The sequence below is a fragment of the Cupressus sempervirens genome, chromosome 4 (assembly GCF_028749045.1).
Source record: "Cupressus sempervirens isolate cs-2001-9-10 chromosome 4, ASM2874904v1, whole genome shotgun sequence".
Classification (NCBI taxonomy): Eukaryota; Viridiplantae; Streptophyta; class Pinopsida; order Cupressales; family Cupressaceae; genus Cupressus; species Cupressus sempervirens.
The window spans coordinates 519,492,566-519,515,166 of record NC_143121.1 but is presented as its reverse complement, the minus strand read 5'-3'; the positions used below and the strand labels follow the sequence as shown (position 1 = coordinate 519,515,166).

General features: G+C 38.2%; 2 protein-coding genes across 2 annotated transcripts in view; one reads left to right on the top strand and one right to left on the bottom strand.

Annotated features, from left to right (window-relative positions):
* GSTT1 (glutathione S-transferase THETA 1) overlaps nt 1–22,601 on the bottom strand; it is a 223,639-nt gene that overhangs the window by 166,575 nt on the left and 34,463 nt on the right. Inside the window, exon 2 of the mRNA XM_089825757.1 lies at nt 551–624. Coding sequence (XP_089681883.1) covers nt 551–624 — 74 coding nt within the window. The remainder of the gene's footprint in view (nt 1–550; nt 625–22,601) is intronic.
* Nucleotides 20,584–21,127, top strand: LOC149562219 (uncharacterized). The gene is made up of 2 exons (XM_089824176.1): nt 20,584–20,764; nt 20,887–21,127. Exons 1-2 carry the CDS (start codon nt 20,619–20,621, stop codon nt 21,125–21,127), a joined length of 387 nt encoding a protein of 128 aa, XP_089680302.1. The 5' UTR covers nt 20,584–20,618.

Genomic DNA, 22,601 nt, shown 5'->3' with positions numbered 1-22,601 from the left:
CCTACCTCTCGCATGGTTCAAATTTCAAGCTGATGTTCAGAAATTCATTGAAACCATCATATTTTTAATTGTGATAGTGCTTTGAACATGTCTATCTAGCCAATTCCAAGAAGACTATCACAAGACCCTAAGCTTGGTCTCTGCAAAGATTTTATTTGTGCTATCAGAGTTGACTCTACTTAAGACCTACTCAGCAAAATCCATTATTTTAAGCAAACTCCAATAAGTTTCTGTGCATCCATCACTATACAATACTAATTAATATCAAGCAATACGAGTGCAATTGAGAGATATCAACCAATTAAAAATAATGATCTACCTATCGAACTGCCCATGGCCACTCTTAACTGGCACAATCACTTTCATTATCATTGACAGTATCACAAGATGCTTTAAAATGCACAAACTACAAACAATTACCATTGGAAGAGTAGGAAATTTAGATATTCAAAATACACAAGTATATTTTTAAAAAAATTATTCTTGTTACAACTCCTTGCAAGCAAGATGCAATATTCAATAAGGAAGAATGATGGGCATTTTTAAACACCTTTAAATTCAGGTCGTTTATGGTCACGCTTTGCCAGGTTTATAAGATGCTCTTCAAAATCAATTTTATTTACCCTGTCAATGTAACAAATTCAATCTTTCAACAATATAATACAAAAGCTCAAATTTTACAACAAAAAAAGTAATGATAAAATTTGTATGATTCCTACACAAATAGTTGGCAGCTAAATACATGAAATAGAATGTATAGACATTTTATGATTTGAAAAATCTACTGGGAAGTATATATAATTCTCAAGTACATATAATTCTCAACTAATCAACGTTATAATCCAAGCACTCTTTAAGTACTTGGCTTTAAGTATGCAATACATACATATTTAAAACAAATGCCAATCTTTTTGATGCTCAAACAAAGGGCACAAGACATCAGTACTTATTTACAAGTGTTTACAAGTTTTTGGCATATAATTTTTTCAAGATAAATAAAAATCTGAATGTCCCATGCTATCAATAGTTTGGGCATAAGGCAAGATTTGCATACATAATTGCCTTAAAAGTACACTGTTCTAAAAGGATGAAATAGAATGTTCCTTGATAAATTTTCTACATTGCCATTTCACAATAGTTAGAATAACAGCTAAAGGTAGTTGTACCTAAAAGTAGCATGGAATAAAAGAATTAATTTGATAGAGGATTCTTTGCAACAAGTCTGATGCAATTTCCTTGTTCAAGTATGGGAGATTTTCAAAAGATACATGAAACACTAGTTCTTAATAGAAATGAAACCTAACAATTTATCCTCTACTTGATAACAACCCCAACCCAATGACCTTGAAATGCCTTGAATGAAAACTGAAGGAAAAAAAATTTGGAGTTTGATTTCTAAATTCTTTATAACCTTATGCCAAATCTGTGATTAGAGCTTCATGAGCACTTTTGAAGTGTGTTTACCATGAAGATTGCTTTCAATGACATACACTTCGTTACTGGATAACATTTTTTCATGTTTTGACATTTAACTTCTCTTCCATCCAATAGTCTAAGCATGCACTTGATCACTTACGAGCAACTTGTGAATGTTTTGAACTTGCCTTTTGACATTTGTGACATAGGCAGATGCCTAGAGTCTCCAATACACCTATTTATGTTCAAACTTGATTTTTGGTCTAAGTCATTGGTCCTATTGGAGGTGTGGGGTCTAGGTATGATGGCATAGCATCCTTTTTCCTTTGGTCAAGTCAGTCTATCTATCTATCTATCTATCTATCTATCTATCTATCTATCTATCTATCTATCTATCTATATATATATATATATATATATATATATATATATATATATATATATATATATATATATATATATATATATATATATATATTAAAAACAATAAAATCCTCATAATTGCCAATAGATAAAGTATTTAAATACCTCATAATTTACAAAACTGACAATACTCATAAATTCATAATCCAATAATTTGTCATTTGTTAATACATACTGAAAATTACAATCAACATTTAATAATCTTCATAGTGCTCTTCATCAACATCAACATTTTGTTCAATTTCATTTGAACCACAATCAACTAGAGCAATACTCCACCAACCATGTCATGTGCAGAAGTCGCCTCGTCTATAGAAACTTCAGCACCTTATGCAACTATAGCTTCTAAGTTAGCACACTCAACAAATAGATCCCATTTCTCTGTCACATCCTCATTGGAATTAGGTGTATTGTGAGAAAGAAATACAAGTTGGAGTGCACAAAGACCAAATCCTTAGCTTTTTTGCACCCAATTGATTGCATTTAACGAAGTGGACAAAGAAGTATGTACTCCAATTATGCTCAACAAAAGAAAAACTCACAACCTACTTTGCATACAAAATTTAAAATTATAAACCATAAATCATAACTTATATAAATTATGATATATAGCAACGAATGAAAAAAGAGAATGTTAAAACATAAAAAGATGCATACTTGAGAGAAATTTTATTGCAAGAGGATGCAAGTGAATAAAGCCTTGGTCATGTATGTATCACCAATCATGGGCATGCTTTTTATACTTCTCTCAAAGAGCACAAACATCACAATGCCTTAAAGATATAAAATGGTCAAATACACTCAAGGCTACAATTTTTACATGTACATCTAGGAATATTCTTCTAAATGCAAGCTTGTAGCCTATAGCAATCCCTTCATCTGAATGTGGTGCCACCATCCTCAATAGGGAAAGTATCAATTTGCTATAGAATTTTGGGAACAAAGAAAAATCTAGTAGATTCAAGGGTATAGTCATCTTGTTCAATGGTCATTTTCACTTTTTCGAAAAATGCTTATGTGGACTCATGCTAATTGGCTTCTATTATGGCCCTTAGTTTTTCAACCATTCAATATCATAATCATTTCCCAAGCACAAAAAATTTATATCAGCATACATAATCATGCTAATGATGGCCTCAATAAAATTCAAAACTTATTCCACAAGTGCCCACCACTTACCAGCAAGGATCGATGTTTCACTTTTGACTTTTTGGACTCTCTTTGTACTTGATTACCTCTGTAGACCCTATAGAGTATTAATGACCGTAGCGCTCAATGCAGATGTCATGTCCCCCTATTAGAAAACCTAACTCCAACCCATAATAATCATAATAACAAATGAACAAATAAAATAATAATCTACTATAAATATAATAAATTATTATTTTAAAATATAATATACAATAACAATAATATTATAATAATAGATAAATGAGTGACAATAATAAAAAATTATAATATAATATAATTGCAAAATTAACAGATCTGATAAAACTAAACAACCAAACATTAAATAAGAAAAATGCATTTCAGACAGCATATCGTATGGATAAATTGTTAATCATAATAGTCTTGAAACAATACAACTGGAAGAAGACTTTAATATAAGGACACATCTCTCATAATGAAACTCATAATCCTTGTTGGATACAAAGGCAATCAATTTGTTCGGGCAAAAAAATAACTTTTGGAGATAATCGCTTACAGAGTACAATGGAATCTATACCCCCCATCTTCATGGTTGCATCCAACTGTGGTATATTCAGCGCCAGCAACCAAGGAAAGGGGACTACAGACTCATTACAGTGGTGGTCTGTGTTTCATCTCAGCAATATAGGAGCAGCGTAAACCAAGACTTTCAGATCACATCATGGACCAAGGTTATTGTATTCTGTAATGAGCTTTCAGCGCATCCCCTGTGATTCTCATCCAGTCGCCAATCTTTATAAATCTAGTAAGCAATCAGAATCAAACAGTCAGCAATATGGCATTATTCTGAATAAGCAATCCTGTGGATTTCAAGTTCGTACTACTATCAGGTTGTCTCCTTCCACTAAAGACAAGACCATCAGGGAGTCCAATGGAGGATATGGGCGATGAATCAAAGGGGGAACATTGACTAAGTATCAACAAGTAAGGAATGTATGCAAGCAGTGTAGGAAAATGTATATCAGCAGGGAGCACGTACAGCATCAGCGGTGGTTGTATTCCAATCTGTTATATGTACAATCAACAAAACTCAATACAGTTGGAAAGGCTATATGAGGTATATACATCGAATAAAAGCTTCAGTGAAATTTACAACTGTGTTATTACAATCACTTGTGGGGAAATCCAACGAATTCTATACCATCGCATTGAATCTTTATCCAGACAAATAGCATGGAATAAGAACAATCATCGTCAATTGTTCCTCTTTATCTATTGATCTCTATTAGAATCCCCCCCAAAGCCATTCATCTATGCAAGCTTGATTGCATAAACTAAAGGATAGGAGTTCAGCTCGAAATATAGCAGATAAAATGTATCATCCTAAAAAGCAGGAGAGAAGCTCTGTTTGGAAGACTGAATAAGTGTAGATTGAGAAGTCTATTTACTGTTCTTGTTCTACTATACATGTCTGATGACTGTGGCTAGTGGACAGTCAATATTGTCAACAGGAAACAGATGTATCTGAAGTATTATTTACTGCAATAAGACAAGAACTGTGATATTAATACATGTGCATTATATTTATCTATTTGAGGGAATATGAGATTATAGAATACATTTGGTATACATCACATATAAGGAGGCTGTTATTAGTTCTTGGAGGAAGTCATTGAGAAGTTTCTAAGGAGATGAAGATTGAGGAACCTATCATAGATGCTAGGATGGAAATAGCTGCAAGAGTGCAGAAGGGTTCGCAAAAGCATTCCAGATAGTATGACAGGTACCAATCCTACTGTTTATGCAAGTGACCATTGGGTCTAAGAGGAAAGTATTCTTTATTTCTTGATCTGTATTTAGTATTTGAGTTGGTTTACCTTCTTAAAGGTATTTTTATGGTTAAGGTTATATCTCTAACCATCTTCTAATCCTTATTTTAATGGAATTTGTGATGTTAGGGCAAAAATTAGGGCAATTTCCAAAAGGGGACGTTAAAACATACAACACCTTTACAAGTCATTTTACAACAGTCAATTGTGATGTAAACTAAATTTCAGCAACCTAACATGGTGTAAAAAGAAAATCGATCAAATATTAAAAGTAGATATGTTACACATCAACAATTAGAAACAAAATATGTATTAAAATAGAATTTAAATTACCTTCAACACCTCCAAGTTGGAGGTTCTAAAGAGGCCTTGTGTGTTAATGTTTGTGGCCTTTACGGCAAAGATCAACAATAACTAATTAAATATGCAAATGTAAGCCAATAGTGGACACATATTTAATTGCAATATAATAATAACAATATGAAATATATTATTTTATTATATGATAATTCAATTAAGTGGGAAGGCTTAATTGGCCCCATTTGAAGTGTCATGTCTTTTGGAAGACGCACCTCTTCATCTCCTATATATATTATACATGTTGGGTGGTGAACAATGAACACACCAAAACATAATGTGCAAGTAATTATTCACCATTCTCTGCCCTAAAATCGGAAAACTTAACATGGTATCAGAGAATGTGGGGCACATCCATTGCAGATTCAACAATCATATAAAAGTTGATTCATGTGTGATATTATATGGGCTCACCTTACGAAAAGAAATACTTTGAAATTCATAAAAGATAAGTATCTCATGTTTTATTATCCATATGAATTTTAAATAAATCTTGTATGCTTCTATCATTTGTATTTGCATTCGAGATAGTTTAGCTTTATGAACTATTCATAATCTATCTTTGACATACTTTTAGGATGAACACATATATAATTCAAATTTAGAGGGAGTCTGTTATCTTCAAATGGGTCAAGAAGTTTGATAAACTTGGCTTCAAAGGGAGTAGATGGTTTAGTCAACTTGTGACAGTATCGATCATATTGATTGAGAGGGAATTCACTACTGAAAGTGAACACTGAAAAACTTCTGAGGTGCACAAAGGAAGCCACCAAATGTCAAAGGAAATCATTTCCATGAGCATTCGAACATTTCCAGTTGCACTCTAAACATAGCAGAATATTTTTCTATTTAAGGTTGAATGTCAATAGGGATATTACATTATATTCATTGCAAAGTATGAGTTAAAGAATTAAAACTGGTTGTATAAACCATTAATTCTAAGATAAATCTGGACTAAGTGACATAAACAGAAAATTCTCATGGTTTGAGTCTTCTCAACTCAAGGATTGAGTACTTGGTGGACTTAATGTCCAAATACTAGTACTCGGAGCACTTGGTGAATATCATGTATTTGATATTCGAATTCTAGTGTAGGTCACATCATGGATTTGATGTTGGATTTAGTACTTGGTGGACTTAATGTCCAAATACCAGTACGAGTGACATCATGGATGTGATGTCGCATTTAGTACTTGGTGGACTTAATGTTCGGATACCAATACGGGTGACATCATGGATTTGATGTCAATTGAGTCCTTGTGACTCATGGATCGAAGATCCACAGATTGAGTACATGGTGACATCATGGACTTGATGTCAGGAAGCCATTACTCAAAGCATTTAGTGAATATTATGGACTTGATATTCGGCCAATGCTTTTGACATCATGGATTTGATATTGGTTGAGTCAATTAGACTCAAGAGACTAATACTTAAGAGTATATGATGATGACTTTGAGATCTTTTGAGATCTGTCTGAGTTTTACATCATGAAATGATGTATGGGATATATAATAGTGTAATGGACACCCCTAGATGTCCCAAAAAACTAAACCAATTTGCTGAAAGGAATTTCGTCAAATAGTTTGCAGTCAACCTCTTATTTCTCCGTTTAATGTTTTAAACCCCTTATAACTCCGAAAATCAAACGTTTATTTGTTTGTTGTGTTTTGTGCATGGAATTGGTATCATACAACATAAACAAGAAAGAAACTACAATAATATGCAAAGTGGAAATGAACTGCTGCTAATAAAATGTTATTTTCAGAATTCATAAAACCAAATACATGGCAGATTTATCAACTCACTAATTACTTCAGCAGTATTGACATAATACTCCAGCCCATGCTTTCGAACTTGCTGCTACAGTGCTTTGTCCTTCAATCAGTCCACTACCTTCATAATATCATTCCCTCAAAGTGGCATAAGCGTCGGAAAAGTAGTGAAGAAGATATGAGCAAAATACCAAATCTGCCTATAGCTGGAAATGCAACTAAATTGCCTGATAATGAAGCCAATAACAAAGAATTCCAAAGGCCAAACCCCAAGAGAATGACGTCTAGAATGTTACAAGAGAGGATAGACTTTAATATTTTATAATTAAATTAGACGTTACTTTAATAAAACTTCAGGCATTAAAATGTATTAGCAATCGGACTCCGAATAATGCGAGTGATAGCTCATCGGAAAGCTCTCACCGAGGAGTATCAAATCCAATCACCAAAATTGACCTGCACTGTGTCCTGTCGACTTACTAAAAATAGTAAGTATGCCTGAAACTGCGTAAATCAACTTCGTTTTGGCCCAAACTGGAAATGACTAGGCCAAAACACTCCAGGATCCCATTAAACCCTTCGTTAGCCCTCAGGACCATGTAGAACAAGGCTAACGCACACACACTTGGTCAACTGCTAAAATGGGGACATTACAGTCCACCCCCCTTAAAATTGCTTGTCCTCAAGCAATCTCAATCCAGCCTGCTGAAAAACCTGCTCACTCTCCCATGTAGAATCTTCCTCTTGCAAGTCTCTCCATCTGACCAAATACTCCTTCACTATCCTGTTTCTAAGCTTCCTCTCTCTGGTGTCCAGAATAGCCTTGGGTACTAACACAAGCTTCCCCTCCTCATCCAAAGGGGGTAAATCTGCAGAAGGCACTACATTCTGACCAATGGCTTTCTTAAGCCTAGACACATGAAACACATTGTGCACTCGATTGCCCTCTAGAAGCTCAAGCTCATAGGCGACTTTGCCCACTTTGCGAATCACCCTGTAGGGACCATAAAATCTAGGTTTCAACTTTTCAGCTCCGCTCTTCTTGAGCGATGACTGTCTATATGGTTGTAGCCTTAAGTAAACCATATCCCCTACCTCGAAGCTACGCTCTATTCAGTGCTGATTAGCATACAATTTCTGTTGATTTTGGGCCTATTGTATATTCTCTTTGAGCACTTTCAAGATGTCCTAACTATCCTGCAATAAGTTTTTGGCTTTGGGCACTCTACTGTCCCCCAAAACTAAATCCATGAAGCTAGGTGCTTCATAACCATAGAGTGCCATGAAAGGAGTCATCTTGATGGACATATGATAAGTGGTGTTATAACAATACTCTCCCATATGCAACCATCTGATCCAAGCCTTTTGTTATGCAGTTACATAGTTCCTTAAATATCCTTCCACCCATTTATTCACAATCTCTGTTTGCCCATCTGTTTGTGGATGATAACTAGTGCTAGGTGTAAGATCTGTACCACACAACCTAAATAACTCTTGCCAAAAAACACTCATAAACTTACTATCTTGGTCGCTGACAATGAATCTGGGCAGCCCATGTAACCTGAATATCTCTCTAAAGAAAAGATCTGCCACCTGTGCTGCTATGTAAGTGGACGGAATAGCAAAGAAGTGAGCAAACTTCATCAAGCGGTCCACCACCACATAGATGCAATCTCTTCCCTGCACTCGTGATAAACCAGTGATGAAGTCCATCGAAATACTTTCCCATTTCCTATCAGGAATGGGCAAGGGTTGTAATAAACCTGCAGGAAATGTGTGCTCTCCCTTATTCTGTTGACAAACCACACACTCCCTGACATACCTCTGAACATCATCCTTGAGCCCTTTCCATGAAAACCGCTCTCGGATCTGCCTATAGGTCTTGAAGACCCCCGAATGTCCAGCTGTGGGTGCATCATGAAATGCCTTCAGTATCGCCTCTCTCAAATGTGATGACGGAATCAAATAAACCTTGTCCTGAACTCTGATCAATCCATCTATCACCTCATAGTGATCATCCTGTATGGTACCTAAAATCAATCCAGAAGCCCAAGCATCTCCGACATACTCTGCTATAATCCGATCTCTCCAATCTCCTGAAATCTCTGCTAGAGCACATAAGTGAGGTCTCCGAGATAAGGCATCAGCCACCACATTTTTCTTACCTTTGACAAACTCTATGTCAAAGTCATAAGCCTGCAATTTAGTCACCCATTTTGGTTGCCGGTCATTAAGATCACGCTGGCTCATGAATTATTTAATATTGTTGTGATCAGTCTTGATCACAAAACGTCCACCTACCAAATATGATCGAAATTTGGCCAATGCATGCATTATGGCCAACATCTCCCGGTCATAGACAGAATAACTCTTCTCAACTCCCCGGAGCTTCCTACTCTCGAATGCAATGGGATGCTTCTCCTACATCAATACTGCTCCAATCCCATCACCTGATGCATCACAATGAAGCTCAAAAGGCTTCGTGAAATCCGGTAGAGCTAGAACTGGACATGAAGACATTACCTGCTTGAAATGCTCAAAACACCTCTGTGCTGCCCCTATCCACACGAAGGCTCCTTTCCTGGTAAGATTTGTCAAGGGTGTAGCAATCTGTGATAATCCTTTAACAAACCTCCTATAAGAACCACATAAACTAAAGAATCCCTTAAACTGTGTAAGGTTTGTGGGAGTAGGCCACTCTACAATAGCTCTAATCTTTTCAGGATCAACCCAAACGCCATCTGCACTAATGATATGCCCAAGGTAAAGGAGCTCAATCATGCCAAACTCACATTTAGATTCCTTGGCGTACAATGATTCTCTCTCCAGAATAGATAACACCTCCTCCAGATGATGTAATTGCTCCTCCCAGGTCTTACTGAAGACCAAGATGTCATCAAAGAAGATCAAGACAAATCTCCTCAGCTGTTTCCTGAATACCTGGTTCATACAACTTTGAAATGTAGCGGGTGCATTGGTTAGACCAAATGGCATAACCATGAACTCAAAGTGGCCATAGTGACATCGGAAGGCTGTTTTCTCAATGTCCTTTGCTCTCATCCTGATCTGATGGTATCTGGATCGCAAATCAATTTTGGTGAAGAAGCATGCCCCATGCAACTCATCAATCAGCTCATCAATCCTAGGAATGGGATACCTGTTTTAAATTGTTTTCTTATTCAGTGCCCTGTAATCGATGCACATGCGCATCGTCCCATCCTTCTTCTTTACCAATACTACTGCTGAAGCAAAGGGGCTCTTACTGGGCCTGATATGCCCCATCTCCAACAAATCCTTAATCGCCTTCTCTATCTCATCCTTGTGTTTCTTAGGATGACGATAAGGAGTAATCATAACTGGTTTGGCTCCCTCCTCGAGCTCAATAACATGTTCCATCCCTCTGTCAGGAGGAACCCCATGAGGAATATCGCTAAATACTTTAGCGTGTCTATCAAGTATCTTCTGGATATCTGGTGGATGACTCTTTTCTTGTGGCTCTTGTGAAGTTGGCATAATGTAGCACTTTGCCGCCCACTCTATGTCATCATGACGAAAAAGTCTCTGCATTCTCCTCAAGGACACTACTCTGCAACCTCCATCTGAAAGACCTCTAAGTACCACAGTTCTGCCCCCATGCTGGAATCTCATCTCCAATTTCGCTAGGTTGAGTGTGAACTCCACTAGTGAAGCCATCCATGTCATGCCGAGGATGACATCATAATCTCCCATGTCCACAATATAGAACTCATCCTTCAACTTGTAGCCATCTCCAAACCTGATGTGAAGATTAGATATCTTCCGAGTGCATAATAATTTATCATCGTTAGCCACCATGACTCTAAACCCATCATGCTCCTCTGTCTGTAACCCTCTCCTGGCTACCAACTGTGCATCTATGAAGTTATGTGTAGCCCCAGTGTCAATAAGAGATGTCACTTTCTACCCCTGGATAGTACCCTTGACCTCAAATGTGATTGCCTTTTGGGCCCCTGTCAAGCGTGCCAACGATCTATCATCCTTAGGAATGCTGCTCTCCTCTATAGTGTTACCCTCATCTGAATCGGAGTGCTAATCCTCCCCCTCTGACTCTGAATCTTCTGCTGAAAAATAATCCATTTGATTTGCCTTAGCCTTGAGAGAACATTTATGAGATAAGTCCCAAGGCTCTCTACAATGGAAGCACAGCTTCTTCTTTCGAAGTTCATTCAAGGTTTCATTGTCTAGTCCTTTTGATCGTTCTTTGGGTTTGCTATACTCTTTCTGGAACAGTTTTTTGTCTTTGTCCTTGCGGTAGGAAGAATCTGTTGAATGGTTTTTTCCTTTGTATACCGAAGGGGCTAAATCTCGTGCCTTTTTAGTTGCTTCGGCTAAGGTGAGTGGATCTTGTCCCTTCACCCAACCTCGTAATGGATCAGCAAGACCATCACAAAATAACACCACCAATCTCCTAGGAAAGATATCAATAACAAGTACAGACAAGTGCTGAAACTCGGCAATGTAAGCATCCACAGAACCTGACTGTTTTAACTGTGCTAGTTCCTTGAAATGTAACTCGGGATCCCTAGTGTCAAATCTCTCAATCAATATTTCGCTAAATTCCTCATAGGATGTGATCTGATTATGCCCCAAAGTCACCATGCCATGATGCCACCATTCATGTGCAATGCCATCCAAGTGCATAGCCGCATACTTGATAGCCTCCTCCTCAGGCATAGGATTTAGTTGCAAGTATGTATCTACCTTCTGCACCCAAGCTCGTGCAGTCATCTTCCCTGAAGCATCATAATAAGGTAAGGAAAGTTTTCCAACTTTCTTTCTCAGCTCAAAGTTTTGATTCCTCCCTCCTGCTCTAGGCATGTGTCTCATCCTCAAGTCCATATAATCTCTGAGGGAAATATCCGCCTGAAACTCTGGTCCACTAGCCTCCCAGTCCCTCCTGAACTGATCCTGTAACTCAGTAATCTGTGGTTCGTTTACTGGTTGAACCGGATCTCTGGGTGGGAAGGTGGGTAGAAGAGGTCTCAAGCTCGCAGTCCGCGCTGGGCATGCAACGTGTCTAAAGTTATCAGCCTCATTCCCATTGTTGCCGTGTCCATTATTACCATTAATGTTATTCTCAGGACCATTGTTGTTGCCTTGGCCTCCATGGTTATTGTTTCCCCCATTGTTATTGTTTCCCTCATTGTTATTGTTTCTGTTGTTGGCATCACCTGGATTAATATTGACACCCATCTGTCTAGCCATGAGCTGCAACATCATGTCCATTCGCCTATTCTGCTCCTGCTGCATACGCTGCCCCTACTCTAATGTATCCAGTAATTGTCTGAACATTACGTCCCCCTGATCTAGACCGGCATTCCCGCCTTCGCCTAATCCTGTATTCCTGTCATCTCGATCACCAATATTGTTGTCCTGATCAAAGAATATCTCCTCTGTGTCTGTATGGCTGGATTCAATGTCCCCCTGCACGGATGTACTAGACTGTTTGCTTTGCAAGTCTGAAATCCTATTTTGTCTTGCTTTGGTATCGCGGAAATTATAAGGCCCCTGTCGCATGCTCAAACATAAATGCTTAGCCTGTGTTTTTTTTTATTTATTTCTGATTTTAGTGTTTTGACATTTCGTCAAACACTTTTCCCTCTATCCGACTGTTCCAAATTCCCTATAAGACCTCCACGGGATGGCAGGACTTATAGCTCTGATACCACTGTAATGGACACCCCTGGATGTCCCAAAAAACTAAACCAATTTGCTGAAAGGAATTTCGTCAAATAGTTTGCATTCAACCTCTTATTTCTCCGTTTAATGTTTTAAACCCCTTATAACTCCGAAAATCAAACGTTTATTTGTTTGTTGTGTTTTGTGCAAGGAATTGGTATCATACAACATAAACAAGAAAGAAACTACAATAATATGCAAAGTGGAAATGAACTGCTGCTAATAAAATGTTATTTTCAGAATTCATAAAACCAAATACATGGCAGATTTATCAACTCACTAATTACTTCAGCAGTATTGACATAATACTCCAGCCCATGCTTTCGAACTTACTGCTACAGTGCTTTGTCCTTCAATCAGTCCACTACCTTCGTAATATCATTCCCTCAAAGCGGCATAAGCGTTGGAAAAGTAGTGAAGAAGATATGAGCAAAATACCAAATCTGCCTATAGCTGGAAATGCAACTAAATTGCCTGATAATGAAGCCAATAAAAAAGAATTCCAAAGGCCAAACCCCAAAGGAATGATGTCTAGAATGTTACAAGAGAGGATAGACATCCTCAAATGCCAAGAACGGAGCTGCAACTCACACACCAATTTCTTCTCATATTCAGCCTGGCTAATGAAGCCACAAATGCTTCCTTTTATTCTATTTCCAAGGGTCCGCTCAACTCATATGGGCAATGTGGGATAAAAGATGTGTAGTATATAAAACATATATTAAAATACCCCTTATGTCTCCCTTGGGTACACATCCCCATAAAATAAATATCAAAGTAACACTTTAATAATTTACAATTAAATTAGACGTTACTTTAATAAAACTTCAGGCATTAAAATGTATTAGCAATCGGACTCCGAATAATGCGAGTGATAGCTCATCGGAAAGCTCTCACCGAGGAGTATCAAATCCAATCACCGAAATTGACCTGCACTGTGTCCTGTCGACTTACTAAAAATAGTAAGTATGCCTGAAACTGAGTAAATCAACTTCGTTTTGGCCCAAACTGGAAATGACTAGGCCAAAACACTCCAGGATCCCATTAAACCCTTCATCAGCCCTCGGGACCATGTAGAACAAGGCTAACGCACACACACTTGGTCAACTGCTAAAATGGGGACATTACAAATAGATTTGAGATCTATTAAAGTTATGTTTTTGGTACCTCTACCAATTATGAAGATAGAGAAGTTGAGGTCTTTTATAGACTTGAGACTTATTGGTTGATCTTCCTCTCAAGTCCAAGAGGGAGTGTTAATGTTTGTGGCCTTTATGGAAAAGATCAACAATAAATAATTAAATATGCAAATGTAAGCCAAGAGTGGCTACATATTTAATTGCAATATAATACTAATAATATGAAATATATTATTTTATTATATGATAATTCAATTAAGTGGGAAAGCTTAATTGGCCCCATTTGAAGTGTCATGCCTTTGGAAGACACACCTCTTCATCTCATATATATATTATGTGTTGGGTGATGAATAATGAACACATCAAAACATAATGTGCAAGTAATTATTCACCATTCTCTGCCCTAAAATCTGAAAACTTAACATTATGAATTATAATGATTAGTCATAGACAATCAAATCTCTTCAACCTCCAAGTAAATTTGTTTGACCCACTTGATCTCTTTGCCATCTTTCACACTATCAATTTGAGTTAGTGGATAGCTGATGCAGGAGCATCTTAGGTTCTTGGCAATCTTGCATTAACCAAAAACATGTTTGCTTTCAGTTTCCTGTTTGTAAAGTCTCTATGTTTTCCTCAACTAGCCTATACTTGAATTTTATTGCTATTGTGAACCTTGCAGTGTGTTCTTGAAGTCATGTTGGACCATTGTCTAGGATCGCACCCTAATCTAATTCTTCTTGAGAGATATCTGATGGATTCTTGGCAGGACCTATCAATTCTAAATGTTTCATGGCCAATGTAAGTTTACCAATCTTCCAACTTCATTGGTAAGGCTCAATGGCGCAAATCTCAAGGTTCTTGAATCCTTGGCCAACATTTCTCTTGGATCTCAATTCCTATTTCATTGAATTGAGGGAGATCTATATGATTTGGGTCTTGACCTATATTTGTAATACATTTTCCTGCTCTTGGAGGATGTAATCCATTTGAGCTTGACTTGTGGCTCGTGTAGTTAAACAAATTTGGGTAGTTACTCCTAGTTTGGTAATAATGAAGTATGAGAAGATAGGATTGTTGGGAGGTTGGTGAATCTATCCCCTCTAGGTGAAGGTACCGTTCAGCATAGACCGATGGATTTACGACATGTGCTTAACCACCTCCCATGGATCCTTGTCTCTAGCCGTTGTGGCGTTCATTGATAGCTCAAGCTTTTGGTGTAATGGCAACAGTGATTCCAACAAGTGGTATCAGAGCGCTAGGTTACAGATTCAAATCCCTCAGGTCATGTTGAGGGGGGATTGTTGGGAGATTAGTTGCCTCCGTCCCTCTAGGTGAAGGTACAATTTAGCATAGACCGATGGATTTGTGACATGTGCTTAACCGTCTCCAGTGGATCCTTGTGTAATGCTCCCGTCATAAAATAAATAATTAATCAAACATTTGTTTATGGACCAATTGATTTAGTATATCTCGAACCCATTTTTATTTTATTGTTCCATAGGTGTGGCTATCGGCTATATTTGTAAATCCTCGGGAAATTCCTCTGAAGGGTATTTGAGCACAACATGTAGGTAGTAGTTGGTATGTGATTTGGATTATTACTTTGTATTGCAAATTCCTGTTGGAGTTCAGTATTGTTTGCTATTTCGGAAGTGAAAGATCTTCCCTACTTGGCTTCTTCGTTTTCGATGGGATTCAACCCTCACCCTATTCAATCGATGTATTACTTTGCTTCGGATCTGGCAAATCCGGAACACCATTTTAGTCTAGAATATATCCATCTATCTGTGTTTATCTCAATATACTTTGGTGTCTCTTTGTACAATTTCCTTGAGTTGTCAATTCCATTTTGGACGACTTAGCCATAGCGAATCAAGAACAACACTGCACTGCACCCCCTCTGTCATTGTACAGTTTCTTACTCCCCACCATCCGCCTCACTTCCAACACTGTACGCCATCTTCTCCATACCGTACGACCTTCCAATCACCCCCTATGGCCTTCCCAATCCCAACCGTACAGCCCTCAGTATCAACCGTACAGCCTCCCAGTTTCAACCATACAGCCTCCCAGTTCAACCATACAGCCCCCTTCAGCAATCACCATATAGCTCAAACACTCTCCAGGCCGTACATGGCCACCAATTTGATGCCCTTTGAGACGAATTTGGGCATACAGAGGATTCACGTCTCCACTAATCTTCCCAGCCTATGGACAGTCAATGAAAGTTTATAGCCAAAAAAGGAGATCCCATTCAGTTGATAGAATGGCAGATCAAGAACCCACTCCTACCAAATTCATGGCGCTACTAAGGGATCTTTCGAGGAATAAGGCTCAAATCAATGATACTCAGCGACTTATGGAAGAAACTCTCAGGAAACTAGCAGACAATAAGATATCTAGAGAACAAAATGGTCACAGCACGGACTCTGTGTCAGGTAAGGCAAACCCTCATCCAGCACCTCTCAACCTTCCATGCCGACTTCCCCTCCACGAACAGAGGTGCCGCAATGAGAAAGGGAACCAAATTTCACAGAAATACAAGAACAACTGAGAGAAGATTGGAGGAATGCCAATTTGGAAGGAGAAATTTCATATAAAGATTACGCAGAATAAAGAATGCATTATTCTGGATCTGGAAATATAGGATATTATAATAATGATCTCAAAAGGAAGTTGAGTAAAGTAAACCTATAGTGATTTGATGGATTGGGCTCTATGAGTGCAGAAGCCTGGGTAATGAAATCAAACACTTACTTCTAGCTCAATCTGATATTAGAAGAAGAAGCAATTAAGTTTGTCGCTCTCCATTTAGAAGGAATAGCGCACAAATGGTAGCAACATAGTAGAACCACACTCAGACATGACCAGATCAGTATGTATGCGGAATTTACTGAAAGATTAATAGAGAGGTTTGATAAACAAGATCAAGAAACTCAAATTCAAGGAGTTGGCATAGTTGAGGCAGACACGATCGATGGATCAATACATCACTGAATTCCAGAAACTTTCTATAGTGGTCACTAATATTTCGGAATGGCATCGAGTAGTACTGTTCATGGACGGATTGATGGAACCATTAAAGGGATGGGTTAAAGGGTTGAATCTAGCCACCCTTTGGGAAGTGTCATCTTCCTCCGTTCGAAGCAACTTTCACTCCAAGCCTACATCAGCACCAAAAGAAAGCTGACCTCCGCTAAGAAAGCGCCTAATGGATGAAGCCACCAAGCAAGATCTATAAAGGAAGAAATTATGTTTTAGTTGCAAAGAACTGTGGGAGCCAGAACATAGATGCCTTGAAAAGGGGAAGGTACATTACATTGAGGTCATGTCGGATGATGAACAAGAGGACTCTTCTACTGAAGATGAATACCAACATGAGGACCCTGAAGACATCGGTCTCAACTATACGGAGAGAGTAGCAACATTAGTGAAACGCGGAGGAACCATCGCCCTTGCTGGCAGCCCAAGATATACGGTTTCTAAGGTACGAGGAACTCTCCAAGGTCAAAGGGTGATTGTAATGTTGGACAATGGAGCTACCTTGAATTTCATAAACTCGTCACTCGTGAAGCAAAGGAGATTGCCCACAAAAGGTCACACAAGGTTCTAAGTCAAAGTTGTCAGAGGGTCAATGTTACCATGCACACACCTTGTTCCCCAGTTAAGCATCACCATGGGTAACCACGCAATAATAGAAGACTCCTTTATAGTAGACCTAGTAGATATGGAAGTCATTTTAGGCATACAGTGGATGGAATCTCTGGATGAGTACACACAAAGTTTCAAGCGGATGGATTTCACTTTTGTTTTCGATGGAGAAAAGGTGGTCCTAAGAGGGATGAATGAAGGTCCGAAGGAAGTATCTATACAAAAAATGGAAGCTATTTTCCGACATGATGACATTGTGTGGGTCGCATAGTGCTTCGTGTCTACAAAGCCAATCAAGGGTCAACAAGCCTACTATCCAGATAATAAACTTCAAACCATTTTGGATAAGTATGAGCAAGTTTTTTCTGACATTCCATCACATGTACCTCCTCGTCAAGGTTTTGAGCATACCGTCGAACTAGAAACAAAAGCGAAGCCAATTATCACCACTCCATACTGACATCCAAAAAAATTCAAAGATGAGATCAAGAAGACGATTCAAGAACTGCTCAAGAAAGGATGGATACACCCCAGCTCTAGCCCTTTTATGTCATCAATAGTATTGGTTAGAAAGGACAGAATGATGCGCATGTATGTGGACTACCATGTGTTGAATAAGAAAACAATAAAAAACAAATGCCCTATTCCCAGGATCGATGAATTGTTGGATGAGTTGCATGGTGTAGTTTATTTTTCTAAAATATATCTTTGTTCCGGATACCATTAAATCCGCATGAGGGAAGAAGATGTGGAGAAGATGGCTTTTCGTTGTCACAACGAGCATTACGAGTTCTTGGTCATGTCGTTCAAATTAACGAATGCACCAACTACTTTCTAGTCTTTCACGAATAGCATCTTCAACAAACAATTGCATCAATACTTGTTGGTTATTTTTTATGATATCCTCATTTACGCAAAACTTGGGAAGAACACCTGAGACATTTGGATGAAGTCCTAGGGATCATGGAGGCTTAGTCTTTGCTCACCAAGGAATCCAAGTGTTAATTCGGGATGACAAAAATATTGAACATAGGGCATGTTTTCAGTAAATATGGAGTGCAAGTCCACCAGGAGAAGATTCAAGCAATCCTTGATTGGCCCCCACCAAAATTGCTCTCTGAGTTACAAGGGTTCTTTGGATTGTGCAGTTATTATTGAAGCTTTGTTACAAGATCCTCTCATCTAAATGCACCATTAACAGATCTGACTAAGAAAGGCTCCTTCCATTGGATTAAAAAATTGTAACACACTTTTGATAAGTTAAAAAAAGCAATGAGCACTTGCCCAGTTCTCGCCTTAGCTGACTTCACTCAACCATTCATGTTGGAGTGTGATGCATCCGAAGACGGCATTGGCGTAGTATTGATGCAAGATAGACACCCTATAGCCTATTAGAGTCGGAAGCTTACACAAGCAGAGCGTCTATATTCCATCTATGACAAAGAAATGTTGGCTATCGTACATGCACTGACCAAGTTCCGATAGTATCTAGTGAGTACTAAGTTTGTCGTCCGTACCGATCATAATAGTTTGCGATATTTTCTGGAGCAATGAGATCTGAGTGAGAGGCAACAAAAATGGGTAATTAAGATTCAGGCTTTTGATTTCGACATTGACTATGTGAAGGGAAAGAACAATGTGGTTGCAGATGCTTTGTCAAGAAAACCCGCTATCTGCTTACTGTCTCAGATTCAACTGACTGAAATGCACACTTATTAGTGGAATACTCTAAAAACACATTTGCATGTAAGCTAATGGACAACAACACTCAGGATGACCGATACAAGGTGGTGGATGACATCATTTACTATAAGGATCGGATATATTGAGTGCTTGAATCCAAACTAAAGCAGAAAATCCTGAAGGAAATACATTCCTCACCCTTGGCCGAGCACCGGGGATTTCCCAAAACCTATAGATAGATCACCGAGAGGTTTTCGTGGGACTTAAAGAAGATGTATTGCAGTACGTGCAGGAATGTGCAGTCTATCGGCAAAACAAATCTGAACCATAGTAAAAAGAATCACGTGAATTGGCAATTCACCGATCAGATTCACCCTAGGCGATTTTTTTTGAATCGGAAATCGCCATAGCTGATTTTTCCTGGATGAATCGCATGAATCGGCTCAAAAAATCGCCAGGAAATCGGCCGTGGCATGTAAAGTATGGAGTTGGAAATTTTTTTAAAATAACTTGTTTTTTTTACTTTCTTTTTTACCTATTCTCTTTGTTATAACCCTAAAGGGCCTTCTATTTGTTAAGCATGAGTAGAAAAGAGGAAAAGTGAGAGAGAAGAAGAGAAAAGAAAAGCCATAGGTTTCTAACCGGCAAGAAGGAAGAGCACCAAAGAGATCAGCAGGCCATTTGGGGAGCCCATCAATTGCATTGGGAGGATTAAGGAGCCAATATCAACACTCCTCAACTCATTTGCAAGAGGTAAGTGCTCAATTTTTTCTTGCATGTTAGTGTATTATGCATTTTTTGTTAAATTTTTAGTGTATTATGCATTTTTTATTAAATTTCTATAGTTCTCAAGATTTTTAGTGTAAATCTTGAATGTTCTTTATTTTTACTAAGTTGCAAACTAGGGTTTGTTGTTTTGTAGTTTTTATTAGCTTCAAACTTTGATATTTAAAATTAAAAAATTTATTGCAGCAGCCTTTGCTCTCATTTTTCGCAAATTCGCAATGGGTAAAAGAAATGAATGTTGGAAATATAACGAAGAGTTTCCTAGAAGAACCAAATATCAAACAAAATGTATGTTTTGTAAAGAAAAAATAACTTCCGAGGGTATTTATAGATTGAAATTCCACATTGCTGGTATACCTGGACACGATGTTACAGTTTGCACTCACCAAACTCCTAAGGCAAAACGCACTTGCTTAATGGCATTAGAAAAAATTCAAAAAGACAAAGCAAATAGGAAAATGCAAGTTGAAGGGTTAAGGGGTATTGGCTCCCATGTTCCCGCATCCGCAGCCGCATCCACATCTACATCTGCATCAGCTTCCGCATTCGTAGGTTGTGTTGGAGAGGGTTCTTCTAGACCTCCTTTTTATCCTAGTTCTTCTGCTCGTGCTAGTGCTAGTGCTAGTCAATCACATACTAAGACAGAGTCCCACACCAACCTATTGCAGCCTAGAGTGCGGAAAAACAAAATGGATAGTTACTTTGTGCCCGGCATTACTCCTGGTTCCCAACCCACGCTTGAGGGCATGGGTTTGAACAAGGAGATTCATGATGCTGCCAGAAAGGAGATATGCAAATTTTGGTACTTTTGCAACATTCTATTTATTGCAGCCAGGTAATTGATTCCTTTTTCTTTGTTTTCTTTAAAGTTAAAATTAAAAGTAAAAGTAAAACTTTAATTATATCTACTTGTTTTATAATTTGAGTCTTTGACATCTAAATTTTTATTTGTGACAGGGCTCCTTATTGGCAGAATATGATAGATGCAGTTGCTATTTATGGTCTGGGGTTTAAAGCCCCAGCTGAGGCTGAGTTGAGCGAATACCTCTTGGATGAGATGGTAGAGGACATGAGGGTTGACCTTGAGGAGAACCGAAAGGAGTGGATTGCAAAGGGTTGCACCATCATGACTGATGGTTGGACAAATAAGAGGAATAGAACACTCCTCAATTTTCTTGTATCCTGTGGAGGTGATTGATTATTCTACTTTCCTACATACATAATTGTAAATTTTGATTTGTTGAATGCTAATTTGTTGATGATCCATTTAATATTATAATTCGTTGTTTTGTTACTTGTAAGATATACCATGTTCATCAAATCCATTGATGCTTCCGCACATGTAAAAAATGTTACATACTTATGTGAGGCTATTGAGGAAGTCATAGCAAAGGTCGAGGAACAAAATGTGATCTAGGTGGTGACGGATAATGCAGCAAGTTATGTTGCTGCAGGTAAACTTTTAACTTTTCAAGTTTTGAAAATAAATTTATTTGAATTTTGAAATTTGAATTTCTAATTGACTTAAAATTGTTGTAGGTAAACTTTTGATAGAGAGGCACCCCACCATATTTTGGTCCCCTTGTGTGGCACACTGCATTGACCTCATGTTGGAGGAAATTGGCAAACTTGAGTTTGTCAAGTCATGTGTGGAAAGGGCAAAAAACATATGCAAGTTCATTTATAATCATTCATTTGTCCTTAGCACAATGAGGAAGTACACATGAGGCAAGGAGTTAGCTCGCCCAGGTATCACGAGGTTTGCCTCAAATTTCATCACCTTACAGTCCTTGTTGACATCAAGGGATGGATTGAGGAGCATGTTTGTTGGGCAGAAGTGGATTTGCTCTTCCTATGCTACGACCACTGTAGGGTTAGATGTGGCGGATTGCATATTTGATGAGAATGGTTTTTGGAAACCCGCTGGAGAAATCCTTAAGGTAAATTTATTGCAATTTAACATTTAGTATTTTACTTTTACTTTAAGTTATATTATTTTATATTTAGGTTTTGACTCAAATTTTTCGTTTTACTTTATATGTAGGTCACTGAGCCCCTTGTAGCTTTGCTACGAACTGCTGATGGGGAGAAGCCCTCTATGGGCTACATTTACGAGGGCATGGATAGGGCCAAGGAGGCCATCAGAGTCCAATATGCAAGAGTGCAGGAGAGGTATGGCCCTATTTTGGACATCATCGATAGGAGATGGCAGAATCAGCTCCATCAACCTATCCATGCAGCAGCTTACTATCTGAATCCGGCATTTCGTTTCTGTCCTTAGTTCAAGGCGGATGCGGAGGTTCTCACTGGCTTATACACAATGATTCAGAGGTTGAGTAGCGATGAAAATAGTGTTGTTGCGATTGTTGAGCTAGACCAGTTCAACAATAAAGAGGGGCCACTTTTCTCTGGCAGGATGGCCATAAATGCTCAGACAACACTACAGCCAGGTAAAAATTAAATAATATATTCAATGTTCATGAATCTAGATTCTAAACTTAAAGTTGATTATATAATGCATTAATTTTAGAGTTGTAATTTGTAAACGAGACTAATTGTTTTTGTTTTTCCTTATTTCAGATAGATGGTGGAAAATGTTTGGGGCCACAACTCCAAACCTTCAAAAAATTGCCATCCGTATTCTGCGTGAACCGAGCAGTGCTTCTGGATGT